Source organism: Sciurus carolinensis, chromosome 16 (assembly GCF_902686445.1).
Source record: "Sciurus carolinensis chromosome 16, mSciCar1.2, whole genome shotgun sequence".
NCBI lineage: Eukaryota > Metazoa > Chordata > Mammalia > Rodentia > Sciuridae > Sciurus > Sciurus carolinensis.
In genome coordinates, this window is record NC_062228.1 from 58,889,345 (window position 1) to 58,916,717 (window position 27,373).

The 27,373-nt window shown below is 54.9% G+C and overlaps 2 protein-coding genes across 9 annotated transcripts; both read right to left on the bottom strand.

Annotated features, from left to right (window-relative positions):
• Positions 1-42: 42 nt before the first annotated feature.
• On the bottom strand, positions 43-18,910 carry Kcnc3 (potassium voltage-gated channel subfamily C member 3). Of its 7 annotated transcripts, none has more exons than XR_007105374.1 (6): positions 13,900-18,910; positions 8,870-9,977; positions 7,360-7,551; positions 6,986-7,113; positions 4,071-4,130; positions 2,850-3,976 (listed from the first exon to the last, which is right to left on the bottom strand). XR_007105374.1 is itself a non-coding variant. In XM_047528033.1 (5 exons), the coding sequence occupies exons 2-5, from the start codon at positions 14,785-14,787 to the stop codon at positions 2,851-2,853; spliced, it is 2,325 nt and encodes a 774-aa protein (XP_047383989.1). In that variant the 5' UTR covers positions 14,788-16,332; positions 18,431-18,910; the 3' UTR covers positions 43-2,850. The 7 variants fall into 7 exon arrangements, 5 of the variants coding, with proteins under 5 accessions (XP_047383989.1, XP_047383991.1, XP_047383993.1 ...); XR_007105375.1 differs by having other exon boundaries at positions 2,850-3,995; XM_047528033.1 differs by lacking the exons at positions 4,071-4,130; positions 6,986-7,113 and having other exon boundaries at positions 43-2,987; positions 13,900-16,332; positions 18,431-18,910.
• A 140-nt stretch (positions 18,911-19,050) lies between these two features.
• Napsa (napsin A aspartic peptidase) lies at positions 19,051-26,829 on the bottom strand. 2 transcript variants are annotated; one of them, XM_047528040.1, is made up of 9 exons: positions 26,705-26,829; positions 22,586-22,727; positions 22,377-22,500; positions 21,934-22,052; positions 21,462-21,661; positions 20,310-20,432; positions 20,069-20,213; positions 19,572-19,630; positions 19,051-19,355 (listed from the first exon to the last, which is right to left on the bottom strand). In XM_047528040.1, the coding sequence occupies exons 1-9, from the start codon at positions 26,776-26,778 to the stop codon at positions 19,220-19,222; spliced, it is 1,122 nt and encodes a 373-aa protein (XP_047383996.1). In that variant the 5' UTR covers positions 26,779-26,829; the 3' UTR covers positions 19,051-19,219. The 2 variants fall into 2 exon arrangements, with proteins under 2 accessions (XP_047383996.1, XP_047383995.1); XM_047528039.1 differs by having other exon boundaries at positions 19,572-19,670.
• Positions 26,830-27,373: the final 544 nt, after the last annotated feature.

Consider the following 27,373-nt stretch of genomic DNA (forward strand, 5'->3'; position numbering starts at 1 on the left):
CTCCCAGTCCCAATCAGGAGAACTCAACAAATAGGAGGCAACTTAAATGAAAAGGAAACTTTTATTTTGATGGGGAGTGAGAGGGTGGGTGGAAAGGGGGCATGACAGTTTTTCTTTGGGGATGGGGGTGACATGCGGCAGCTTCTGCATTGGGCGGTTCATGCACCCTGGGTGGGCGTGGGGGAGGCTTGGGGGAGGGGCCGTGCCGACCCCTCCCTCCCTGCCCTGCGGGTGGGCTGAGAAGACCCGCCGTTAGCACCAGAATTGGACGATTTGCAGACCTCCCCTCCCCACAGACTCCAGACCCCCGCCCCCATCCCTGAGAGCGCCCCTTTGCCACTCCCTCCCCCCCCCAGCGACAGGCCAGGCCCGCCCCGCCCACAGTTGAGTGAGAGAAACTTATTGCTGTGTGTGTGTTGGGGAGGGGGAGCCGCTGAGCTCAGGAAGTCCCCCAGCCATTCATTCCTCCCCAATCGCCCCGCCCCCTGCCCCGTGTCCGTGCGTTCCCGGAGCGCTGGAGGGGCGTGACATGCGTGTGGGGGCGCGTCATGCAGCGCATGCGTGTAGTTGCAGGCACCCTGGCGGCCGGGGGAAAGTAGGGAGCGGGCCTAGGAAGTAGTCCGTGTAGCTCGCTCTCCCTCCCCGAATCCCACACTGTTGACTTGGGGGATGGGGAGGGAGGGGAAGAAAATCACGTTTTGTAGACGTTTATAATGATTGTGGTTACTTTTTTAAAAGCTGAACTAAAAAGCTGGGTACTTGTGGCGGATTGGCGAGCTTGGGGAGACTTTGGGAAGAGGTCAGTACCCTTTGGAAAAGACCCTCACCCCTTTTCCCCACCCCGTCCGGCTTTTGCGAGGGTCAGGGGAAACTGGGGGCTGTTTAAATAAGTTAAACCCTTTGGCAATATAATCAGTCCCCACCCCATACCCTGGTGTCTGGAGCCCCTAGCCCTTTGCCTCGCCCCCACCAGAACCCTCCCCACCCCTTACCCTTGATTCACCATGGTTTAGGGTCCGAGGGAAGGACGGGGGGACTCAAAATGCCCCTTGCATAGGAATCATTGCATCAAGAATCGTGTTCAGTGACCTCCCCACACGCACCATCGGGTGGAAGCGGGGGGTTCTGAGCTTGTGGGAGCAGAGGGAAGGAGGTTGCTGATTGACATAAGCCCCCAGCTCCAAAAGTGGGGGGATCCGCTGAGGATTCTGGGACCAGTGTGGTCTCTGGGCTTGGGGGAGGTAGCGCATCCTTGAGCCAGGATGGGATATGAGAAACGATTTTCCACCCGCGAGCGTGGCGGGGAAGGGAGGGCTGGAATCCCAGCCAAGTGGGGTATGTCATTGTTTCCCAAGCTTGATATTCCAGAGCCCCTCAATTTAGGCACAGCCTCTGATCACTTATGGACGGCTTTAAATGAAAACATTTTTAACCTGCATAAATGGTGCCCTGGCCAAGTAACAATACACGGACTTAACGAGCTTAATGTGCAAAATGTGCACATTAAAGAATTTTTAAAACAGGTGTTTGTCCTTGTATTGTGTCCTTAGCACAGCAGCAGGGTCATGAGAACGACACTCTGGGAACACTGGTGGCCATGAAGAGGGTACCTTTTGGGCACCATCTTGGGGAAAGAGCCTCGAGGGGCAGGGCTAGGCTTACCTAAGAAAGGGGGCGCTGGGAAGGGTCTGGCTCTCTGGATATGCAGACAGGCTGAGCCTATCTTAGAAATTTAGCTCAGGGGGACCTAGGGTGGATGAGTCTGATGTTAGGGAGGTGGGGGTGTGTGGGGGCAGGCCTGAGGACTTGGGGGTGTCCAGGATATGTCAAAGTTGTGGGAAAGATTTGGAGCATCCCAAAGGCTGAAATTGAGCTAAAGAGCTGGGTCAAGTCTTGGAGGTTTGAAAAGTGCTGGGATGCGGTCCAGGGATTTGGGGGTGGGTGTATTGGGGGGGGAGCATCTGTGTGCAGAGGCTAAGCCCCTGGGGCGTGTGGGGATTGGAGGGTGGAGGGTGCGGGGTGCCAGGGTCCATCTCAGGAATTCTAGATGCAGGTCTCATATCCTGGGAACAGAGGAAAGGGGTCAGGGAATTTTGTGTGCTAGGGCCAAATCATCCTAAGAATTCTAGGATGGCAGTTCTGAGTCCATGCAGCAAGAATAGAGGCGAGCAGATCCCTGGGGGTGGGTGGGGGATGAGAGGGTGAATTCACCAGAGGGATCCTCCTAAAGGCTGAGGGAGCAGCTGGCAGCAGCCCACCGTTCCTGCCTCATCCTCCCATCTGAGCTCAGCTCCTTGTTGGCTTGGTTAGCAATTTCTCCTTTCTCTGCGCCCTTTCTAGGATTTTGTTTCTTCTTAATCAATGCGTGATGGGTTGGTTGCCCTCTTGGGGTGAAAGGTAGAAGCCAGGAGACCCTCCCCTGGAGCTCCCAGCCCCCTCCCGGCGGACTCGCAGCACGCAGCCCCTGGCGGCTTATTGCTGAGGAGTTGGAGCAGGGTCCCGCTCTGGGAGGCATGCAGAGTGCGTTGGGGGGGAGGTGCCCCAAGATGTAATTGGCATAATTTGGACTTATTTACAGAGTTGATGGGAGGGGGTGTCCTATGGCTCATGGAGACCTGAGAAGGCTTTTTGGGGGGGTTGGGGGAACGGCTACGCCCCTCCCCCTCCATCCTGGGGCCCAGGCTGTGGGTGAGGGGCCCGGGGGTGTCTGCTGGCGTCATCATTTCGGCTGCATATTATTAATGACTTTTTGATTTTTTTTAAAAAAACCCTTTCCCCACCCCCCACCCCCAACTCCTTTGACCTTCTTCCCAGTCACCCCCGAGTCCCCCCACAGGGGGGAGGGGAGCGCTAAAGGATGGAGGGCAGGGTTGGGGGAGCGCGGCGGGCGGCCCGGGGAGAGCCAGGAGGGGTGGCAAGGGGCGCGAGGCGTAGAGACACCCCGCTCAGGCCCGCGATGCTGCTCAGGCTGCGGGATTTCTCGTAACCTGGGTGGGGGGAAGGGCAGAAACACCGGGAGGAAGCATGGGGATGGGAGTGCAGGGAGGGTCCCACAGAGAGACCCCAGACAGGGAGAGAGAAAGAGAGAAAGGGATGGAGAAAGCAGAAGATACCCAGAGAAACAGAGACGGCCAGAGACAGACGGTGAAAAACAGAAATAAGAGACAGGACGACAGGGAGGCAAACATGGAGACACAAAAAGACGGATGGCAAGAGACAGAGATGGACCAAGGAGAGAGAGAGAGAGAGAGAGAGAGAGAGAGAGAGAGAGAGAGAGAGAGAGAGAGAGAGAGAGAGAGAGAGAGAGAAAGTGAACAAATTGGAGCGTCAGTCAGCATCCACAAGAAAGGTTCAGACACAGGGAGGGGGAGAGACTCAGGATTAGGAGGCGGTGGCGCCACCGAGCCTCCCCCCCACTCCGCCCACCCCTTACCAGCCCGTCCCTCCCTCCCCCAAAGACTCCTCATCTGAGGCCAAAAGGCGGGGGGACAGCAAGGCGGGATGGTGGCGGCAGGGGCGTGGGGAGGGCCGGGCGGAATGCATGTCGGGGAGCAGCCGGTGGAGAGGGTGTGGAGGAAAACGGGCTGGGTGGGGGCGCAGATCCGGTTCGGAGCCACCTAGTGTAGGGAAAGGGGGCCAGGCGGGCAGGGCTGTGAGGGGCTGAAGGAGCCAAAGCTGGTGGTGCCCTTGGGAGTGAGAGAACTCCGAGGGCAGTGGGCGGGGGCAAGGCTAATCCCTGGGGCGTGGTCAAGGGTCCAGGAAGGGCCAGGCAGTGTCAGTTGTGACAGGATTTGAAGCATCCCGAAGTCTGAAGGAAATGGGCTTCTGTGGGTGAGGGAGGGCGCTAGGGGTTCGGCTCACGGGACCCAAGATCCAGGAGCAGGGTGTGTGGTTTCTGAAAGCGTGGTCCATCTTCGGTTCTGCCGGGTCTGGGGGGAGTTCCACGGCTTTTCTAGGCAGAGCCCGGGGGCGCTGTCTGAAGGCGGGAGTCCTGACTGTAGGAGAGGGCCTGGGGGGTTGAAGCCCAGTATCGTGGGGACACCCCCTCCCAGCCATTCCCAATTGCTAACCTGGGGGGAAGGGGCAGGGGGGACCCGAGGGTCTCACGAGGTCTCAGGCGGTGACAAGAGCTGGGGACAGAAATACAGAGAGTCAAGGCGGGGGGCGGGGAGGATGGTTGGGGGAACCCCCCAACACAGCCTCACTGTTGGGGGGACGGAGAAACGCCGGGATCTCTTCCTCCTCTCTGGTGTTTTCCGGGGAAGGGGAGCAGTGAAATGGGGCGGCCAGAGACTTCAAATATGGAAGGAGCTTCCGGGGTGGCTGAGGGAGGGGCGAGGGAACCAAGGTTGGGAGGAGGGACGGAGAGGAGTGGCAGGTGCAGTCGGGTGGTTGGCCAGGGTGGAGGGCAGGCCAGGATGGCAGGAGGGTCTTGGGGGAGGGAGAAAAAGGGGACAACTGGGGTCAGGGGTCTTGATGGAAGGGAGAGTCGTGGGAAAAGAAGTTGCCAGGGCAGTAGGTAAGGATCTGGGGGCGGGTGGAAGACTCAGCCAACCCCATCAGCTCCAGCCATCATTTGAGTTCAATGAATGGATTTTGGCATCATAGGCAGAGAAGCAGGGACCTCTCCCGCCCCCACCCATATTTCCCAATCCTCCCGCCCCTCACCCCCTCCACTTCACCAGGGCCCCTAAGAGGTGGGGCAAGGAACAAGGGGTGGAAAGGGTGAGTGCAAGCAGGGGGGGGGGGGGAATGGGAGAAGGGAGGGGGGTGGGGGAAAGTAATGAGATGAGGATGAAGGATGGGGGGGGGGGGCATTGCAAAAAGAAGAGGCAGAGGGATGGAACCAAGGAGCAGGCAGTCCTTCCTGCACTAGGAGATGGAAGCCTGGGTCCTCCCTGTGTGCTCTGTGGCCTGGGGTTGGTCAAGCCCTTCCTGAACTTCTGTGGAACATGGGGTTTAGACAAGCCATCCCTGGAGACTCTTCAAGTGCCTCTGTGACATCTCCTTAGACTGCAGCAGTTTCTTTAGGAAGAGTCTGCATTTCTAAGGAAGAGGCCACAGAGGTTTGTTGAGTGAATAAGTGATGGACCTCCAGGTGGCTTCTCATAATTTTTTTTTTTTTTTTTTTTTTGGTACCAGGGATTGAACCCAAGAGTGCTGCTCTACCACTGAGCCACATTCCCAGCCCTTTTTATTTTTTATTTTGAGACAGGGCCTCCCTAAGTTGCTTAGGGCCTTGCTAAATTGCTATGGCTGGCCTTGAACTTGGGATCTTCCCACCTCAGCCTCCTGAGCTGCTGGGATTACAGGCGTGCACCAACACACCCGGCCCCTGTATGTTTAAGATAAACCTAGCCTCATCATGGCCATACTCCTCTCCAGACTCCCCCACCCCGCACCCTCTCCCTGGTCAGTTTAGCCGCAGCCACACTGCCTTCCTTGTTATTTCTTTGACAAGTCACCTTGGCACCTCAGGGCCTCTATACTGCTGTTCCTTCTGCCTGGCTGGCACTTTTCACCCTTCAGGTTTTATGTCACTTCCTATAAAAGGCCTCCACAGATCCCCCTTATCTGAAGTGACCTGAAAAAAAAATTGTTCTTTTCTTTCTTATTTTCTGCCAGGGTTTGGCAAACATTTTCTGTAAAGGGCCAGAGAGTGAGCCTTTTTGGTATGGGGCCTGTGTGGCCTCACCCATAAAGATTCCACTCTGCCTTTGCAGTGAAACAGGGGCTGTGTCTCTGTGGAGTTTTGTTTACAAAAACAGCTGGCTGGAAGCTTTGGCCCCTGGGCCTCCATTTGCCAACCTCGGCTCTGGACCATAAACCATAATGGCAGATTCTCCAATACCTGGCACCATGCCCTCAAGAATTCACTGCTGAATGAGCAAATGGTTGGATACGTGAAAGAAGCCAGGGCCTGGCAGGCTTTGTAGGATGACAGAACACATTCACTTCCCAGCATGCGCTAAGTGCTGGACGCGTCATCTTTAGAACCTCTGCACACCGCCCCCTCCACTCCCCAGGGCTCTCAGTCCCCGTCCTTCTTGATCCCTGACCCCTGACTGTCCCTGCCTCATCCCTTCCTCTCCATCCCCACAGCCCCCTTCAGGCCTCATCCTCCCCCCTGGATCCTTGCTCTGGTCTCCTGACTTCATCTCTTCCTCTACCTTGTCCCCATGCCATGAGGTCCCTTGAGCTGTCCCTGTCCTGCCCAGATTCACCTGCCTCCTTGGGATCCTGGACAAGGTCCCCAGCCTCCAGCCTGGCACGGCTTTTCCTGTCTCATCTAGCTGTGGCTCGCCCTTCTTGTGCAACCTGGTCTCCCGGGCTTTGCCTGTGTGGTTCCTCCAGTCATTAGCAGATGGAATTAGGTCTCTGGCTTTCAGCCAGAGCGCCAGCCCACTGCAGACCTCTGATCCTAAGTCCCATTCCTGGGAGTTTTGCTTGAACCCCTTCCTGCCATCCCTGTGCCTCCTTCATCTGAGCACAGATCACCTCTGCCAGTGGCCCTCTTTGCCGGTGCCTGTTTCTCACCTCCCTGAGCTCCTGGGACGTGGGTTTGCCCAGAGTGAACCCCTATGCCCAGCTAGTGCTAGATGCTGGTGGGGACACCCAGTGTTAAATACTGGCTCAACCCTCAGGGCTTGGGCCATCTGCATCTGGAAGTGTCCCAGGTGTGCACCCAGTTTTCCTGAGAGTAACAAATCCAGAGGAGAGAGATGTTAATGGGGTGATGGGTCAGTCATGAGGGCAGAGTGTGGAGGAGAGGCACTGGGTGTGGGAGGGAGGGTGAGGGTTAGTTCTGGGGGGTTAGTGAGGGGCAAGGCAAGTCCTGAGGTAGGTGGGTGGGGGTCTGTGTCAGGAGTTGGATGCAGCTGTTCACAGTGAGGGGCGGGGTCTCGGTCAGTGGGGACTGCATATTCTCAGAGGGGTTAGTCAGGAGGGTGGGGGAGTCAGCAGGGATCAAGGGGGGGGTACTTACCCCGGGGGGAAGGGGGTTCATCCACTAGGGGGATATCCAGGCCGCAGCGTTGGCGTTGAGGTCGGGCAAGAAGCTTGGGGGGCCTGGCTTACGCCAGTCTTGGGGGGGCAGTGGGGGAGCACCAGTGGCTGGGGGTGGGGGAAGAGGCCAGAGGGTCCAGGGTTGGGTTGGGGGAAATGGAGATGGAATAAAGACAGGCGAAGGGTCAGTGGTGAGGAAATTTAGGGCAGGGAGGGAGAGGAGATCTGGGAGGGAGGCAGTTAGGGACTAAGGGAGTGGGGGAGGGAATCCAGTGCCTCCACCCCCACCGCTCTCCCGCCCCCCTGGACAGGGGAGAGAGGAGGGTCCCAGGGGGCCCATGGAGGGCACCTCACCTTTTCGAATGGAGCCATCAGGGGAGGGGGCATAGTCAGTGAGGAGGAAGCAGGCTCGGTCCCGGCTGTAGCGGCCCCGGCTTCCTGGTGTAATGGGACTCTTGTCCTCCGGAGACATGGCAGGCTGGTCAATGGCAGGGCAGTCCTCGTGGGCCAGTGCAGCTGCAGCTGGATCCCCATTGGGGCGGGGGTCTGCATCCAAGGGTGTCAGAAGGAGACAAAGGAGGAACACCGTCAGCGATGGCAGGAGGATGCTGGGTACTGGACAGGTGTGGGGGGAGATGATGGGGTGGGGGACACGGGTGGAAGTGAGGTATTAAGGGCAACCGGAATGGGCAGGGTAGACAGGGTGTTGGCAGAAGTGGTTGGGCGGGCGTAGGGCATGGGGAGGGTAGACTAGGCTCGGGGTGCTGGGAGGTGGTGTGGGAAGCAAGCTGGGTGCTGAGAAGGGCCGAGGCAGAGCCCCGAGTTGGATGGGGTGGCTGAGGTGAACCCAGGAGGGCCGTGCCTGGGTGGGGTATTGGGGCTTGAGGGGATGGCTGTGGAGGATGTAGTGCGTCAGGAAGTGACTGTTTAGGGACAAGTGTTGGGAGCTGGAAAGGGCACCATGGGGAAGGGTTGGGGAGGTGATAGATGAGGGAGGGGGAGGTGGGGGTCCCCTAGGCTCTGACTCGAGCTATTTTTAATTGGTGTGAAACTGGGTCAGTGGCTGAGGGAGCAAGATGGGGGCTGGGTGGCCCAGCTCCCTTTCTTGACCTACTTAAGGCCTGGGGGTGGGGCCCACCTCTTCCTCCTCCCTGACACCCAAATCACTGCCTCTGAGGCATGGACTCCCCTGGGACATGGGGACACACGCACAGTCAACTTGCTTCTCCCCCACCTCATCTCCCTCTTAGCAACATCTGTCTGGGCTCTCTCCAGGCCCCTTGCATGCTGTCCTCTGCAGAGCCCACCCGGCCCTGTATCCAAGTTGCCCTTCTGTCCTGTGACCATTCTGCCCACAGGGCCTCTGACTTAGTTTTCAGGCCCATCTCCCTCTCTGGCCTCTCTGTTACCAGATTCTGGACTCCCACCCACTGCCCGCCACCTCTGCCCTTCAGCTGTCCCTCTCTGCTCACTCAAGCCTCAGCTTTAGGTGACATTCTGATCCCTACCTCAGACCCACTGTCACCTTTAGCCACCGGATCTCAGGATGGTCTCTGAACAGCTCAGACGCTGCCACTGTTCTCTGCTTGCCTCTGTCCTGCTGGGACTCCCCTGAGATCCTGTTCCACCTCGAGCTTCTCCTCTCTGAGTCCCTCTCACCAAATGCCAGTTACTCTGCTTCCTACAGCCTCTGCCTTGCTGGCCCCTTGGAATAGTCTCTCCCCAAAATTCTTTCAGGAGAGTCATGTCTCCGTTGCTGGCTTTCTCTCTGGCCTTTCCTCTCTCCCCGCTGTTGCTCACTACCCTGCTCTCTCTGAAAGTCAGCAACCACCTCCTCCCATCTCCACCCAGGTCCCAGCCTCACCTGCCCTGTTGATTTCAACCACCTCCTCCTGAGCCAGCGGGCAGGGCTCCCCAGGGGCCGGCAGAGGAGGCAGCCCCATAATCCCCAGCCCCCCTGCGCCCCCCCTGAGCAGCCCAGGGTGTGTGTGTGGCCCTGGAGGGTAGGCCCCAGCCACAGTCACCCCCACAGAAGGTGGGGTGATGGGTGGTGGGGGGCTGATGCCACCGCTTCCATGATGAGGGTGGGGTGGGGGTGGTGGGGGTGGGTCAGGCTTGCAGTAGTTGGGAGAGCCGGGCTGCGGGGGTCGGGGGATATGTTTGTTCTTCTTCTTGGGTAGCTTCTGTTTGGCCATAGCCAGTGAATAGTACATGCCAAAGTTGTTGACAATGACGGGCACGGGCATGGCAATGGTCAGCACGCCCGCCAGGGCACACAGTGCCCCAACAAGCATCCCCGACCATGTCTTAGGGTACATGTCTCCGTAGCCCAGGGTTGTCATGGTGACCACGGCCCACCAGAAGCCAATGGGGATGTTCTTAAAATAGGTGTGGTTGGAGCCCAGGATGTCATCAGGATCAGCGCCAATGCGCTCTGCGTAGTAAATCATGGTGGCAAAGATGAGCACCCCCAGAGCCAGGAAGATGATGAGCAGCAGGAACTCATTGGTGCTGGCACGGAGCGTGTGGCCCAGCACACGCAGCCCCACAAAGTGTCGGGTCAGCTTGAAGATACGCAGGATGCGGACAAAGCGGACGACACGCAGGAAGCCCAGTACATCCTTGGCGGCCTTGGAGCTCAGGCCCGAGAGGCCCACCTCCAGGTAGAAGGGCAGGATGGCAACACAGTCAATGATGTTGAGGCTGCTTTTGAGGAACTCCACTTTGTCCGGGCAGAAGGTGATGCGCATGAGGAACTCAAAGGTGAACCAGACCACGCACACCCCCTCCACATAGGTCAGGAAGGGCTCCGTCTCCACCTCCACATTGGTGATGTTCTCTGGTGGAGCCCCTGGGATTGGGGAGGCCTGTGTCACCGTCTTGTTGCTGATGTGGATGAAGCCCTCATGGGTCTCCAGGCAGAAGGTGGTGATGGAGATAAGGATGAAGAAGAGTGAGGCGAAGGCCACATACTGTAGGCAGGGTGAGAGAGAGAGAGAGAAGCGGTGACCCACCAGAAGGAGGACCCTTCCAGTGTCCCTTTCCCCAGCCTCCTGGGGCCCAAACTCCTGGGGAACCCAGGTATCCCAGCCCTGTGGCTCTGTCACTTCTAGCATCCTGTTCTCCCCTCTAAAACCAGCCAAAGGAGGAAGAAACAGGCAACAGGGCAGGAGTGGGTCCCAACATACGCAGTAGGATGCCCTCCTTGGAACCTGCATTCCTGGCCCCATTCTGTCCCCTAGCCTACCTCCCCTGCCCTCCTGTTCCCTGGACTCTATCTCAGGACCCCCTGGAAAGGTCCAAGTGTTGTGCTGAAGGATAAGGGATGAGGGGGACTAAGATCACACACCCTTAGTGTCCTAGAAGCTTTGGGACTCAGCTTGGAGCTAAGGGAAGGGGAAGAGTGAGGAGTCAGAACCATGGGTGGTAAAACCAAGCATGGGTTTGATTTCAGCTTTTAACCTAACAAACTTGGGCAAGGAGATTTTATTCATATGGGATTACTGTGTGGATTAATTTAGATGAGTGTACAAAGGGCTTGGCTCCGAAAAACATTTTTGGTCCAGTGCCAGGAACATAGTAAGAAGGTCTGAACTGTTACTGGGGTATAGGGCATCATTTGGTGGAGGGCAAGGCTGAGTCAGAGACAGGTTAAGAACCTCAGTGCCAATGTCCAGGCCCCAGAAGTGGGAGATGGCTGGTTGAGGACCTCACAAAGGCAAGACAGGCAGGGTGCAACCAAAGAGTGGAAGTAGGGGATCAGAGACCTGAAGGAAATGTTGAAGGGCTAAGCTACAAAAAGGGAAGAGGATAAAGAAGTGGAGAGAGGAGTGGCTTAAGGCCCTGGATAAGGAGTCAGGGACTTAGACATTTGGGGAGAGGACAGGGCAAGGATCAAAGAATTGCAGGGTGCACATAGCCTGTTTCAAGGTGATGGAGAGCCACAGTCCTGCTACATAATGGTCAGGGGGTTGACAAAAACCTTGAGGAGGGGACAGGGTCAAGGTCTGGGAGAAAACAGGCCAGGGATCATACCTCTAGAAATGACAGTGGGCTTTCTCAGCTATGTAGAGAGGAGGGGTAAAGTGGGGTTCATGCATTGGAAAGAAAAGAGAATGGGTGTTGGGGTGAAGAGGGGCCTTTAATCAGGGGTAGGAGAGGCACAGAGGTTGGAGGGGCGAATCGACTTTTAATCCCAAATCAGACTGGAGAGGGGGGTCAGGGTTCAGCAACAGAGAAGACCCTGGACCTTGGTGTGAGGCAGGGGTTCAGTGCGGGCCCTCTGTTTCTCCGCAGTGGTTTACGAGGCCAGAGACCTCTGCAGAGCGCATGCCCGGTGCTTCCCCACCCCCATCCGCGCCGGGTGAGCGGCACAGGCTGCGGCACCGCAGTGGGGGCGGGCCGGCAGGGCCGGGAGGCGGGGCGCACAGCGGCCAGCACCACGGACAGCTCCCCCGCCGCAGTGCGCAGCCGCAGTGACCGGGGCGCCTCTTTAACCCTTTCCCGACCGGAGCCCAGCAGGCAGCGCGCAGCCGCAGTGGCGCCGCTTCACGCCGCGAGGCCCCCTGCCAGGACTTTGATTTAACTCCTTCCATCCCAGGACACAGAGGAAGGTGGGCACCCGCCGCATTACACGGCTGCAGGGATGGACGGCGTCGGGTTGGTTTAACCCCTTACTCCGGGCTAGCTCTAAAGCGAAGGGATAGGAGGGCACGGGAGTCCCTGTAAGAAGGAAAGGAGAGATTAAGATGAAGAGAGAAGGGAGACAGGACCGGACCCTCCACTTTGCATTGACCAGAGCTCCCAACTCTAAAAGCAATCTTACTATGAGGCTGGAAAGTGCTCGGCACACCGCGGACACTAAGAAAAACATTTGTGCAGCAAATGAATGACCTCCGTAGCTAACCCAGACCCCTAACCTGACTATCACGGAAGGACTCCACCTTCATCTTCCCCCTCACTTCAGCACCCTTCAGTGGGGTCACAGGAGGGAAGGGCGCACCAGGTCATGGGGGAGGGGCCACTCGGAGGCCTGAGGGGGCATCTGGGGCCATGTCCCTTCCGCACCTCTTCCTTCTCACCTCCCCCCACTCAACCCCAAATCTTGCCAACTCAGCGCTTCCCAGGGGCCAAACTTTATGCAGTGCCTCCGGGCGGCCCCCCTCCCCCTGCACCCTCCCCCGGCGCGAATGCGGCACTGCGGTTCCGCGTCCTTTCCGGCCCAGGACACGGCACCGTGGGGGGAGGGGGCCAGACTGACTGCTCTGGGTGTTTGTGCCCCCCCCCCGAAACTCGAAGGGGACACTGGGATTGCTCCTTTCCCCCTCTTCCTAATCCCCCCATTTTGAACTGCCCCCCTCTTTCCACAAATTCCCTCTCTGGGGTCTCCGGGATAGGGAGGAAGTTAGGAGGAGGAAGAGTTTCAGAGGAGAACTAGGTGGGAGGGTAGCCATTTAGCCTGGGAAGTTCCATATGCTTAAGGAACTTTTTCCGGAGAGATGGAAAGACTGCTGGGGGAACTATGAACTTTTGAGGGAGATAAAGTTGAAGGAAAGAAAAGGCTAGGGTGTGGGGGTTTTGGGTCACTTTGGTGAATGGAAAGAAGTTGAGGGGCCCAGTCCTGGGCTTTGGGGTGAGGAAGCTTGAGAAAGGGGCAGAGAGCAGGGCTAGGGGATAGAAAGAATTGAAGCTATTTTGAGAAGTTTCTGGGCTAATGACTTGAGGGGGGCAAGGTTTCAGGTGAGATAAAGTTCTGTAGCAGGAAGGAAAGTTACTTGGCAGACTAGGAAAGGGGCTAGAGGAGGTTTTGGAAACACCGGTTCTTAGCGATAGTGAGGTGTGCAGTTGAAGGAATGGAAGGGAGAGGCGGGGGGGGGGGGGCATCTGTGGTGAGGAAGAGCAGTTCAGGAGAACAGGCAGGGTTCTGGAGAGGACAGGCATAGTATAGAGGCTTGGGGCTCTTCTGGAGACATGAGGAGGAGTGTGGGGAAAGCTCTATGAGGAAAGTCTTTAGGACAAGAGTTGGTGAGTTGGCATAGAGGAGGCAAGGACATGAACACAGAGGGGACAGAAGGGAAGTTCCAGGAGGGAAGGTGCCCCACCAAACTGTTGTGAGGGGTAGGGGAAGTGTCCTGGCTAGGAAAGTGCTTTGAAGGTTCAGAGAGATCCAGGAGGCTCTGAAGTGCAGGGTAGGGTCTTCTGCGACTTAGGGAGCAGAAGGAAGGAGGGGTTTGGGGAGTGTCAAAATAACCAGGTAACCAAACTTGGAGAGAGATTTTTCTGGGAGACAGGCTCAGGGAGAATGGGGGAGTTGGGAGAACCTGAGAGAGTGACAGTTGAAGAGAGGGCTTCAGAGGGTCTGGAGTGGGGTGGGGAATTTAGGACAGTGTTAACAGGGCCTTCATACTTTGAGGGTGGGAAGGAATGTCTTCTGAGAGGCTGGGGATGGTCTGAAAAACAGGGCTGAGGAAAGTCTTGCGGGGGGGGGGGGGGGTGTGACCAAGGGTGGTGACAAGAGGTTAGGAGGGACTGGAGAGCCTTTGAAAGTTGGAGAAGGTCTTCAGAGGGTCTTGGAGAGGCCCAAGAAAGGCAAGGCAAGGTGGTTCACAGGAAACTGGGAGATTCATAGGAGGAAGGGAATTTCTACCGATCTAAGGTGGCCTGGAGCAGCAGGGTGGGCATGGAGAGGTCTGGCAGATTCTGGAGGTTGGACAGACATAATCTGAGGACTTAGGGGATGACCAGGAGAGGGAGGTGTGTTTGGGAGGCTCTGGTTTGGGGCAAGAGGCTTCTAAGAGATTTGGAGCCTAGAGTCCAGAATAGGTTGGGATGTGGCACTACTGACGGTCTGGAGGAGGGGTCTCGGGTATTAGGGAGCTCCAAGAGCGCGCTCACCCTGGCGGCCCGCGATGAGTAGGGGTCCTCGAAGAGTGCCCACACTCTGGGCTGCCAGCGGCGCCACCATGTGCCGCCCGCGCCGCCCGCGCCCCCTGGCGGCCCCCCGGCGCCGCCGCCCGCGTCTTGGAAGCAGAGGCGCTTGAGCTCGCCGCCAGCGCCGTCCAGGCCACCGCCGCCCGCGCCCGCCTCGTCGTCCAAGCCTGCGTCGTGGGCTCCTGCGGCATTGCCGGCGTTGGCGGCACCCGAGGGGTCGGGAGCCTCGAAGGAGTCGAGCGCTTCCTCAGCGTCGCGATGCTGCCGGTAGGTCATCCAGCAGCAGGCCTCTACGTCGGTCTCGTCGATGCCCCAGAAGCCGAGCTCCTCTTCGAAGAGCGGCCCGCACACGTCGGCCGGGCAGTGCAGCTTGCCGGTGCGGTAGTAGTTGAGCACGTAGGCGAAGACGCCCGGGTGTCGGTCGAAGAAGAACTCGTCTGCACCTGGATCGTAGTCGAAGCGCGCAGCCGCCTCAGGCTCCGTCAGGCCGGCCAGCCGCGTCCCTGGCAGGGTGCGCAGCGTCGAACGGTACGTCTCATGGCGCACGCCGCCCACGTTGATCACGATCTTGCCGCTGTCGCCACCGCCGCCGCCGTGCCGCCCCATGGCCGCCGCCGGCAGCCCGGGGCATGGCTCGGCGCACCGGCCCCCGGGCCAGCGGGGTGCCGGGGGGCCCGCCGAGGACGCGGCGGGGCCGGGCTGCGCAGGCTGCTGCTGCTGCGGCAGCGGCGGCGGTGGCAGCGGCGGGGACAGCGGCGGCGGGGACTCAGGCGGCTGCGGCTCTGGTGCCTGCTGCTGCTTGCTGGCCCCCTGGCGCCGGCGGAAGGACGAGACGCAGACTGAGCTAAGCATTGGACTGGGGGCGGGGCGGGAGAGGCAGGGCCAAGAGGGGCGGGGCTCAGAGAAGACACAGACGTGATTGGGTGGGAGGAGAAGATGGATGAAGGAGGCGGGCCTGAAAGGGGCAGGGGCGGACGCGATTGGATGGGAGTAGGCGATAGAATGGAAGGACGGGGCATTAGAGTGGGGGAGGATCCGACCTGATTGGCCTGAGGGACTTGGGTGGGGCTAAGACCCGGAGCAGAGGGGCTGATACTCTACCACTGCCTAGCTGGATGTGGGGGAGCCACAAATGAGGCTCACCGATTGGACCTCTGCGAGATAGCAAAACGGAGGGGCGGAGTACCAAAGGAAGCGGGACCGGTAACAAACGTTTCTTGGCTCAGCAGCACAAGAAACGGGGCAAGATGTAAGAAAGAGACCTGATAGAACCAAAAAATGGGTAGCCAGACTGGCCTGAAGGATCACAATCCGAGAAGCCTACCTAGTTGGACTGAGAAGGGTCCGGAGAGAAAGAGATCTCTCGTCGGGACCTAAAGCCTTGGCAGAGAGGACCCGGAGTGGAGGGGCAGATAGGGCTGTGTTGGGCCAACATAGGTTGGATGGGGTAAGGCCTAAGACAGCAAAGAGCAAAGACAGTCCTGATTGGCTGGGGCAGTGAGCGGGCGGGACTGAACGAGGGGCGGGAACCGGAGATGGACCCCTTTCTCGCGGAATGGGACCGGCTGAACCGAAAGGGGACAGGGAAGAGAGATTGAGACCCGGTGAGAAGGTGTGAAACAAGCGAGGCTTGAAAACCTGAGAGCGTCTGAATAGGACTAAGGGAGCAGCCTAGGCAGAATGCTGAGGGGGCTGGGTCCGGAAGGATGGGACGGGACCCAAAAAAGTAGGTGGGGACGACGAGTGGTATAAAACAACTTGAACCGGTTGTAGGAAGGTGAGACTAAGGGAGGGGCGGAACTTTAAGGAAATTGAAAGGGTAGGAGGACGGCAGTGGTAAGAGGCTGGAGGATAGGGACGTGGGGCGACGCTGGAGGAAAAGTGAGACTTGCAGAGTAGAAAGCTACTGCGGTGGACAGAAGAGAGGGACCTGGAACGCAGAGTCTTGGAGTACTTGGAGTAAAGAGATCCTCAAGGACCAAGGATCATTGAGGCCTTAGGGGGCAGGATGAAAACTTCCAGTTGGTAGAGGAAAGGATATGAAGATTAGACTACCACAGACAGCAGATTGGAGGATGAAGGAATGGATAAGGGCTGGAGTGAGCACGAATGCAGGCAGAAAGAAGGGGAGGGAGAGAGGCCAAAGCGTCAGGATTACCGTCTAAACTGAGGCAACAGATGGGACCAAGGGGAAATTGTGCCAGGTAGATGTCAGAGAGGTGCGGAGAGGGGGAAAGGGTCGAGATGGAGAGTTAGGGGCGGGGCCAGAACAAGGCGGACCTCCTTGAAGCGTCGGGCCCCGCCCCCAGAGCGGTCCTGGGCTCTTGGAGGCAGTGCGCAGACGCAGGGGCTGGGGCGGAGCCAACGACTGCGGCTGGGTGCTGAGCGAGGAGGTGCCTGTAGGAGCGAAGGGGGCGGGTCAGGGGGCTGCGGGCATCCTCTGGCGGCGCGGTCTCTGGCCCGCCGCCTCCGCTGCAGGTGCAGCGGCTGGTTGGTATAACCTCTCCACCCCATTCCGCTCCTGTGTCTGTGTCTCTGGTCCCTCTTTCCTAATTCTCTGCCCTTCCCCTGGGTCTCTGAATTTGTCCCTCTCCTTTTGAGTACTTGTTCCTCTTCTCTAGAGTTGTCTTCCCTTCCTTGGCCAAGGCTTAGTACCCCTTCCCCAGTCTCATCCTCTTGGTCTCTACGTTTCAATCAGGGAGTGCCACTCTAGGTCTCTCTTCCTCTCTTTGGGTCTTTGGGTCCTTCTTTGAGTCTCTGTCACTTCATGATCTCTATCCCGCTCCGTATGTCAGTTCTCCTCTCCTTCCTAGGCTCTGTCCCCCACCCCACTTCGCCTGTCTTTACCCTTTCTGGATCTCTGTGCCTCCTCTTATTCTCCAACTGACTCCTTCTCCTTTCCTTTCCCTCTCCCTATTCATGAGCGGTACCAACCAGCTGCTGCACCTGCAGAGGGTGGCATCAGGCCAGGCACCGGGCAGCTAGAGGATGCTGACAGCCCCCTGGCGTGTCCCCTTCACCTGTTCGTCTCTGCCCTTTCTCTTTCCGTCTGTTCTGGCGACTCACTCTAATCCTGCTTTTTCTCTGAGTCCTCCTTGGGTCTCTCTCCCATTTCTTACTCCCTCCTGAGTCTGTCTCTTCCTGGGGCTCCCCTTTCTCATTTCCTTTCTCTCATAGCTCCCCTCCACACACTCTAACCCTCATCCTGGCCAGGGTTCATGCTGCGTCATTGCAGAGAATAACAGAAGTGGGGTTTGTCCTGCAGACAAGGAGGTAGTTCTCTTCCTCCCCAGACCCTGGGCTTTCCCATAGCCTCCAATCCAGTGTGGATACTGGACAGCCCTTGAGCCTCTGATGGCACCCACCTGGGCAGAGGAAACACATCATCACTTCCTACCTCTTTCTACCCTGAATTCTGGTGTGCTCCTAGGCAGAAGCAGTGAATCCTGTAGTGGGCATTGAATGAGGCTCCCAGGCCAGTAGGGCATGATGATGGAGGCGGGAGAAGGGGCCGGGTAGGCGCTAGAGGCTGGGAATTGGGACTGAGTTGGGCACCTAAGTCAGCCATCCTTTTATACCCCACCCCCACCGCTACTTTCTGCTTTTGACAGCAGTTAGGCCCAGAATCAAGTTACTAACTCAGCATTTTTTTTTGTTTGTGTTTTGTTTCATTTCTTGGGTTCCCCCCCCCCAGAGGTCAGAAGTGTGGAAGAAGGTCGGTGTTGTTGATGAGAAGGAGCTGGGAAAGGGGGAGAATATGGGATGAGATTTGGGATTAGAGGCTGGGGATGGGGGCAGCAGCCAGGAGTAACAGAATGGTTCAGACTCCCTCAGTCATAGGAAATTTGGATGCTGTCACTCACTCTTTGCCCTCTCTAGACCTCATCTGGGTATGGGGGGGGTTGTGAACCTGGAGTCTCACCCATCCATTAGAGAGAAAGGGCATTCTGGAGACAAGATGGGACTCGGAAACGCCCAGCTATACTCACAGACCACAGGAAAACAGATTCCTTGTTTGGCAATGGACTCAGGAGGGGAGAGGCTATCTGTCCACTTCTTCAGACCTTTTCCCACCCAGCTCCTCTCCAAAGCATTGTTTCCCTGACACTCTAATCACAAAATTTCCGAAAGCTCCAAACTCCCACCTCCTCACCCTGTACACTCCCTCCCCCATTCCCCAAGGACCCGAAAATTGAGGATGGGTCGTCTCCTCCCTGACTTCTAGGACTCTTCTTGTTCCCGCATCTCCATTCCCATCACTTCCAAATCCACGAAAGAGAGTCTCACTAACGCTGAAAATAAAGGGACTCCATGCCTAAGATCCTTGGTCCTCCCAGACCCTTCAAGTACCCTGGCCCCAAAGCTCAGAATCAAAGGGGATCCCTCCGCTGTAATCTTTGATTCCGGGTCTTCCAAGTCCCCTACCTTCCAAACTGGCACTTGGGCTGTCTTACCGCCTTCGGACCTGAGCCTCCGCCCCCTCCCCCGTACTCACCCCAAGTCGAGGCGAGGCGGGGATGGGGGAATCCGGGGCTGGCGACGGGGGAAGGGTGACCCAGCCCCAGCAGCTCTAGGCAGCAAGAAGCTGCTGAAGGGGTAGTGACATCACCACCGGAGGAGGGGCAGCATCGCTCCCTCCAACTCGGGGGCTTCAAGCTCCGCCTTTATGGCGGACTCAGGGGTCCTGAAATCCCAAGGGGAGAAAAAAGGAACAAAAGATGAGGTCCACAGGAATGATATCCCCCAACTTACAACAAGGGTTAGGAAACCCTTTACCTATTTCAGCCACCACCTCTCCCCCAACACACAACTGCCACCTGTCGCTGTCGTCTCGACCTGTCGCCTCCCACGCTTGTTGTGGCTGCGCCTGCCCCCGCTAGAATGTAAACATGGCGTGGACTACAACATCCACGATGCTTCGCGAAGACGGGAGACTTTGATTAGAGGCAGAGAAAGGGTTAGGGATTCGTGGTATTTGTAGTATAAGACTCCCCTCGCTAGTGTGAGCCCTGCAGAATAGTGGTGATACCCTTCCCCTCCTCGATTCCGGAGGTCCGAACACTAATTTTCCTCTCTAAAACGTACACACTTAGAAGAAGCGATCCAGGTAAACTGTTTCAATGGAAATAGTGGATTTTTACCGGGAAGCCAGACCCCCACTACCTGCCGGCGCGCATGCGCCTAGCAAGCGCGTCGGCCGAAGAACTGCGCCTGCGCGGGTTTGTCCACTTGCCCCCAGATTCGCGGGAACGAGCCCGCGCCAGGCCCACCCGGGCGCCGCCGTTCACATGCCCACGATCGAAAACAGACACGTAGGTCCCCAAGAAGACGTCGCCGAGGATCCAGAGGGGTCCTGCAGGCGGGGGCATGTCCAAGCCCTGGAACCCGGACATACAGAGGCGGAAGTCACCCCGAGCAATCTGCAAGGGAACAAGACAGAGCCACTGAGTGTCACAATACGCCACGGTGCCTGCCTCTTCCCGGGGAGCTCATACTTCGCCATGCCTACTACCCCAAGAGAGAACTAGAAATGTTTCTGTGGGGGCTTCTATCCCGCCCTGGTGGTCTCATTCCCAGCTCCGTGCCCTCAAGCCGGGTTATATTATGTTATGCTGACGTCAATGTGAGTCACACACCTGGATAACGTAGTCCTGGGCTGTGAGGTTAAACCAGACACCCGCAAGGAGGAAGGACACTGTGGGGAGCGATGGAATTTTCGAGCATTGAATGAGGTACTAGAGGAGAAGAACAAGTGAAGACTGGAGATTCCTGTTCAGCTACCTTCCGCAGCTCCCCAGTGCAATAGGGTAGAGTTTATATGGAACAGCGAGCTATTCAGGGCCTTGTATGGACAGGCCTTGTCACCGCACCTTCTCTCCTCCAGTCCTAAATAACCAGGCACTCTCATCCCTCTCCCGGCTACCACCTGAGCCATTCAGAGCAGATACTTGGAAGTGTCCTTTCTTCCTCCCTCTGCGTTCCAGCCCATCCTTCAGAGGTCCAGTTCTTTCTGTTTTAGGAAATTTTATAGCTACCTGTTTCCTACCTGTTGGTCCCAGCATCCTGTTCAGTGTCTGCCATCAAACTCCCATCAGCCTCCCTAGTCCACACTCACCAAAGACTGTGTCCTTACCTGCCCAGCCAGCAAGGGAAATCCCCCAATGGCTACATTCAAGGCCTGGATCTCCTCAGAGGGTCCTGTGATGAGGGATGTACCTGTGTCTAGGATGGCAGCACAGCCCTGGGCACAGAGAGTCAATCCTGTGTCCACCTTCACACTGAGGGGAAAGGGGACAGGCATTAGAGGCAGGGTCCTAGGAATTCATACCCCTCCCCCTCCCCCCAGTTTCAGACCCAGGAGGCAAGCCACTCACCGCTCCATGTGGATCTGCCAGTAGGCAGGGACTGTGACTGGCACAAAGGTGAGCGGTGGGATGTAGTGAGTGGGGTCTGAGCCCCCCAGGACCAGCTCTCCTCCATCTGCCCCTTCAGAGTCCCTGCAGAAGCAGAGTGCTTGGTGTCACTGGCATTTCCCCTTCCAGCCCCAGGAATGACCAGGGCTGGGACTTCATGCCAGTTGGGTCTTTTCTCAGTTCTAGATGGGGTAGTAGAATGTGGGTGGGGCCTAGATATTGGGACTGGAAGCAAAGCAAGAAGTGAAAGGAAATGGTGCTTTTCTGGATGGAGAAGGATTTTATTGTATTTGGGGGCATCCTGAAGTGGAGATGAGATTTCATTTGACTGTGGAAGGCAGAACTCTTGGGGGGAAATTTCCTGACCTGTTGTAGCTACCAAGCAGAGCTCTGGGGTTTCTGAACTGACTCGATGGGTGATTTGTGTAGGAGTGGGGTGGCTTCCTGAAGAGGAGGTAAGACTTTCTAAATTGTGTGTCCTGGTATTAAGAGGCTTCCTGTTGGCCGTCAGTGACCAGAAGAGGAAGTAGCAACTTCCTGGAAGGTGGAGAGTGGCCCATCTACTAAGAGGAAGATTGAACCTCCTGAGGGGGTTGCATGTTGGGGTAACTGAGTGGACCCTGGCTTTTTTGACTATGGGTGATGGGCCTCCGGGAAGCAGGGTGGAGATTTGGGGGGGAGGGTGTGGAGACTTGAATGACAGACAGGACTTTCTGAGTGTAAGGTAATTCCTGACTTCCTAGTGAATGTTCTCAAATGGAACTTGAGGGGTTTTTTTTGTTTTGTTTTGTTTTTGTGAAGAGTGTTCCTATGTGGAGTATCTGAAGGAAAGTGCAAGAAATTCCCTGTTTGTTTTTGAAACGTGGAGCATTTTGAAGTGATGGTGAGTGTCTTTAGTGTGGTTTAGGTTGTCACTTAAGCTGTGAAACTTATGAATAGGGTTCGGGCATTTCATATATAGAGCAAGTGCTTTTCTCAGTGGAGACTGAAAATCCCTTTGTTGAGTGGGTGACTTCCTGAAAGGATGGTGGGACTTCCTGAATTGGGGGTGGGGATGGCAGAACTTTCTTCTTGGGGTCAGGACTTGTAGGTGGGGAGACCCTCCCCCAATACCTGTTGAGGTAAAAGGAGAAGACAGGCCTATCCAGTAGTCCCTGCTCCACCAGTGTATCCAGCGGGGGCTGAACTCCTCCCACAGCCAGAATGGGAAAACCGAGGCCCAGTATCCCATCGAAGTGGGCAAAAGTGAAGACCAGACTGGGCTCCCACAGAGCCTCACCGAAAGTCACTGATGCACCTTTTATTCCCCCAATCTAGGAGTAGATTGAGACTGGGTCAGTTACTTCTGGAAGGACATGTCCACACATCCCTGAAACCCCCAAAGCAAGGCATGAATCCTGGATCTATGAAAATCTGGAAACAAGTCCCAAATACCCAGGAAACTTTGCCTCCCTGCCTGGAAAGCCCCACCCCCAAGCCCTGTCTCTTTGCCCAGAAATACCCGCCTCTTTAAGCCCCTCCACAAATCTGACGGTTTTAGTCACTGCAGGTTCTCCAAAGGTCAAGCCTTCTTGTGATCACTCACAGTCAGATTGTCCTTGCTCAGGATGCCATTAAGCCGCCCAGTTCCATACTGAATGGCAAACTTGGTCCCATTGGGCTGGAAGGAGCTGGAAGCCTTGGGATCAAAACGGTGGTGGAACCCTAATTCAGAAGATCAGAGAAGTGTCACAGAAATGGGAGCCTCCCAAGATGCCTGCCCCTTGACTTCTCACCGTTAAGGGCATCAGAAGACGGTGGCTAAGAACCTTAGGCAGGGCTGGGGAAATAGCTCAGTTGGTAGAGTGCTTGCCTTTCAAGCACTAAGGCCCTGGGTTCAATCCCCAGCACCGCAAAAACAAACAAACAACAACAACAACAAAAACTTTAGGGAAGATGAGGCCCCTCCCTTCACCCCCTCCCCTCCTCCCTTCACTCCCTTCACACACACCCCACTTCAGCCTTATTCTTCCCACCACGAAAGCTCACAGCAAGGCAAACTGAGGAAGTGACATCTCTTGGATGGAACCCAGAGATTGGAGGAGCCAGTGTCAAAGACGACAGAGAAGTTTTGTGGGGGCGTTCCCAGCCCAATTTTCCCAAAATACTGAACCTGATGGCAAAAGAGGAGACAGGGAACATGAAGAGAATTTGGCTTAAGAGCACAAGGGTGGGAGCTGTGTATGGCTGTGACTCACATTCATGAACTTGGAGAGAGGCACAAAGATGGGCTTGTCCCCAGTGGATGGGGTCCCCAACCTAGAGGGCTCTGCTGGCTCTCCCCATGCCCTCAGTATGTTCAGGGTTCTGTGTCCAGGGTGGACTCGGTGAAGAGGGATCCTGAAGGGAAAGAGGATGCTGGACAGTTAGGAAGCCACCCTTCCTGGAAGCCCTCTATAATACAGTTCCCAAATAGGATATGAGGGCAAATTAAACATCTCCAGGGCCTACAACAGCAGCAGTTACCAGAAACTTCAAAATAGCAATCTTCCTGGAAATGCTATGAAAGCACATGATAACGAATATCCCCAGAGATTTTATAAGAGCAAATTATCCCAAACGGAGCATCTCAAAGACCTGTCAATTTCCAAATACCTTAAAATAAGCCAATCCAGAGGAATTGCCAATCTTAAAGGGCTCCAAAGACCCTAACATAAAATGTAACCCTTACAGGCTGGGACTGTGGCTCAGTGGTAGAGCTCTTGCCTGGCATGTGTGAGGTGCTGGGTTCAATCCTGAGCAGCACATAAAAATAAATAAATAAAATAAAAGGCACCGTGTCCATCTACAACTAAAAAAATTTTTTTTTTTAATTCTAGCCCTTGCAAAACCCTGGAATGATGAACTATTGTATGCTTCATTCATTGTGTTTAGGAATTCTTTTTGCCACCATTGGCAGGGGGTCAGAGGGGAATAGAAGGAAAAAAAAAATCACTCCTTACACTAAAATACATTGCATAGAGCCTGGCACAGTGACACACACCTGGAATCCCAGCAGCTCAGGAGGCTGAGGTAGGAGGATCACAAGATCCAAAGCCAAACTCAGCAACTTAGCAAGGCCTTAAGCAACTCAGGGAGACCCTACTCCAAATAAAATATATAAAAGGGCTGGGGATGTGGCTCAGTGGTTAAGTGCCCCAGGTTCAATCCCTAGTATGTTTAAATCAATCAATCAAATACACTGCATATATGTCAAAGATTTAAGGTGAAATATAAAATTATAAGATCACCAGAAGCAAGTGAAATATTAAAATAACTCTGGGAAGAGGACTGCTTTTCTAGGCATGATACCAAGAGGAGAGCCTAAAACTTTACACCTCTTGGGTGGTAACATGGAGAGAGAGAGAGAAATAAATAAAAAAGCAAAAAAGCAATTTGGGGGAATAATTACAAGTTGTATGTCAAAGAGTTAATATTCCCAATATGCAAAGAGTTTCTACAAATGAATAAGGATAATGAAACGCAGTATTGAGAGACGATTCTCTATGGGTCTCACATTTCTACAGAGGCACTGACTGCCTTTGTCCCAACTGTCTTTTCAAGTATTTTGTTTCATGAATAATCACAGAAGATAGATAGCATCTTTCTATGGATTAAGGAGCAGGCAGGTTTATGATCCATTATAAAACATTCCAGGTTGCCTAAGCCCAGAGTCTGTCTCCTATAACCACCTCACTTCATGTGCGGGAATCACCTGACCCTCTGCATATCATCTTGTGAAATGGACTCAAAACATGAAACAAATGCTGATAGTCCTGCTACTGCTATTGCTGGGAGCAATAAACTGCCTTTGACTCTGATCTGGAAGTCTTGCGTCTTTGAGCAACCATGATACTATGGCAAGTTAATTTCAGTTCTTGACAGTAGGGAAATGGTAAAGAACACAAATGGGTAATTCTCACAAAGTTTCTAAACCCATGAAAGATGTTTGACTCCCAACAGTCATCAAATAAATTCAAGTGCCAAGAGTGAGAAACTTTGTTTCACTCTGCAAGTTGGCAGAGAACTGAAAATACTGCGGGAGGTGGCAGGGAGAGTGGAAAGTGATACACACATTTAGGAGGATGATTTTTGATTTGGCAAATATGTATCAAATGCCTTAAAATTATGCACTTTTTTTGTGCTGTGGAGAGAGCCCAGGGCCTCACTCATGCAAAGCACAGGCTTTATCACTGAGCTACAATGCCTTTTTTTTTTTTTTTTCTTCTGTTGAGAAATTTTTTTGTTAATTAGTTCTATGTATGGCTAATTGTTCCATTACTTTCCAGGTAAATCATTAAGATATTCGGTCCAGTTGGGCATGGTGGCACATGCATACAGTTCCAGTTACTTGGGAAGCTGAGGCAAGATGATCATAAGTTGGAGGCCAACCTGGGCAACTTAGCAAGAGCCTGTCTCAAAAAATGGGGGGCTGGGTGTTACTGAGGATATAACTCAGTGGTAGGTGCTTTCTTAGCATGTGCAAGACCCTGGGGTCAAGACTCGCTATCACACAGAGACAGAAAGAGAAAGAGTGATTAGGTCCTATGTTAACATTTCATTCTCATTTTATTTTTAATTAGAAAGTGATTTTGAAGGCTGAGAATACTAGAAGCTTTCAAGAAGTAAGAGAAACCTAGAAACCAGAAAAACCCATGGACACAAATCTTTTTTTTTTTTTTAAATATTTTTAGTTGTAAATGGACACAATACCTTTACTTAATTTATTTATTTTTTACGTGGTGCTGAGGATCGAACCCAATGCCTCACACATGCTAGGCAAACAGTCACTGAGCTACAGCCCCAGCCTGACACACACCTTTTACCCAACAATGTCAGCCTAGGAATTTCATTTACAAGAGTACAGAAAAATGTGTTTATGAGGATGGTGCCTAACTTTGGAAACTGGAAACACTCCGATGGCCAACAGTGGGTTTGACTTAGCTTTGTTGTGGAACATACATGTACAGAATCTCATTTGACCACTAAAAATGAGGAAGTAGCTCATTATACCAGTGCTTCTCAAAATTGTAGTACTGAAGCAGGATGACTTAGATCAGGGGTGCTGGGCAAACTTTCTGTAGAGGCTTTGCAGGTCCTTTCCTCTGTCGTAACTAAACTCTGCTTATAGAGCATGAAAGCAGCCATAGACGCTATGTAAATGAATGAACAGGGCTGAGTCTCCTTAAGCTTTATTTGCAAACTGACCCTTGAGCAGAGTGTTTGCCAACCCCTCACCCAGAGGGCTAGTTAAAATTCAGATCTTTTAGTTTCTGGTTAAGTAGGTCTGGGATGGAACATTTGCATTTCCAAATTCTGGGTCCTACTGAAGCTCTCCATCCTGAACAACGTTCTGAGACTCACTGCTGTGCATGGACTTGGAAAATGTCCATGATATATTAAGTTCAAAAACCAGGTTAACAAAAATCATGTGCATAATATTTTTGTATCTGCCTCGGAGCTCTGTCCCCTGGCTCACACCTCTGCCTTCCCCCAACTCCTGTGACTCAGTCTTGAGAGGCAGGAGAATGTGAAGTGGGGAAAATACTTCCTGGAAGAGCCCTCCTCCCACCTCAAGAGCCCTAGGGGTGAGGAGAGAAGAGGAGGGGCAAGCTGGAGGGAGGCAACAGAGGCAAGGTGGTGGGAAAGGACCTGAATAGGGTCCCCAAAATTGATATTCATAAAGCTTGAACAGTTTGGAGAATGTGAATTGGGGGAGTTGCAGTTTAAAGGCTACAGATCTTGGTCTTGACGATCTGGAAGGTGGGGGCATCATCTAGCTAAAGACCCCCAAACCAGATCTTCAGAGCTCAGGATGGGCTCTGAAGTGCCCCCCCCCCCACACAAATCTGTCCTGTTAGGAGGCGGAGGTGCAGTGGCCCACACCTGTAATCCCAGCAGCTGTGGAGGCTGAGGCAGGAGGATGGCTAGTTCAATGCCAGCCTCAGTAACTTAGTGAGGCCCTGAGAAACTCAGCGGGACCCTGTCTCTAGATAAAAACATTAAAAAAGGGTTGGGGGTGTGGCTCTGCGTATTTAAGCACCGCTGGATTCACTTCTTCGTTGAAAAAATAGTAGGAGGAGGAGGGGTCCCCAACCATGGGTGTCTACATTGGGAACCCTAGACTGAAAAATGGAAGTGGGGGGGCCTCAGAGGCTATAGTGGTAGAGCCCTCAGGGATGACACCTGGGATTAGAGATCTGGGGACCCAAGAAAGAGGAGTCAGGGATCCTGGGGTACTGAGTTTGGAAGCCACTGAACTAGGGCGCCCCAGATTTAAAGGGTAATAGGTGGAGAATCCTCCTGAGGGTTGGGGATGGCGAGTGGGATTCCCATACCGGATCAGCTTGGCCCCGGCGGGCTCTACGCTCAACAGCGTCAACAGCAACAGGCACAGCGGCAGTGGCGACATCTCTGGAGACCCGGAGTGGACCCAGGCGTCCTGGGGCCCCTTTTGTTTCCCCCGAGACTCCGCCCTGTGCACGCCCTCCCCTGGGGTTTCAGAGGTGAAGTCTCTCGGGGTGTGACATGGGGAGGAGGGATGCTTCTAAAGGTTACCGCTGAGAATTTTTGTGAGGTCGTCCAAAGTATTTTCCTGTCCCTGGCTCCTCGCTCCCACCTGTTGGGGGGCATGGGAATGGGGTCTCTTCAGCTGGACCGGGTCCCTCGTCCCCTTCCTTTAGTCCCTATCGGATTTTTACTTTTAACTTTCACTTCACTTTTCAGAGACTTCACTTTTCCTTGAACGGGCGGGAGGGACCATGAGAGTTAGCGAAGGGTCTGCGGAACCGAGAGAGGGTCACATCAGACACCGGCTTCTCGCCTGTGTCTCGGGACCTAGACTTTTGTCGGTGCTGTTGTTGTGGGTAGTCGTGTGAGCATGTTTCTCTTTGAAACGGGGTCTCGCTATTACCCAGGTTGGCCTCCAACTCCTGATTCAAGGGAACCTCCTGCCTCAACCTGCGGACAGTTAGGGCTACAGGCAGGCGCCACGCGGGGCTAGGAGC

Excerpts from the sequence above, each read along its gene's own strand:
- Napsa (XM_047528039.1), bottom strand. The coding sequence starts at position 26,778 with ATGTCGCCACTGCCGCTGTGCCTGTTGCTGTTGACGCTGTTGAGCGTA. Across the intron at positions 22,728-26,704 it reads GCCGGGGCCAAGCTGATCCG|GATCCCTCTTCACCGAGTCC; the intron begins GTATGGGAATCC and ends CTTTCCCTTCAG. Across the intron at positions 19,671-20,068 it reads TTCCCTTGCTGGCTGGGCAG|TACCTCATTCAATGCTCGAA; the intron begins GTAAGGACACAG and ends CTTCTCCTCTAG.
- Kcnc3 (XM_047528033.1), bottom strand. The coding sequence starts at position 14,787 with ATGCTTAGCTCAGTCTGCGTCTCGTCCTTCCGCCGGCGCCAGGGGGCC. Across the intron at positions 9,978-13,899 it reads ACTCATCGCGGGCCGCCAGG|TATGTGGCCTTCGCCTCACT; the intron begins GTGAGCGCGCTC and ends CCCTGCCTACAG. Across the intron at positions 2,988-7,359 it reads TGATGGCTCCATTCGAAAAG|GTTACGAGAAATCCCGCAGC; the intron begins GTGAGGTGCCCT and ends CCCCCCACCCAG.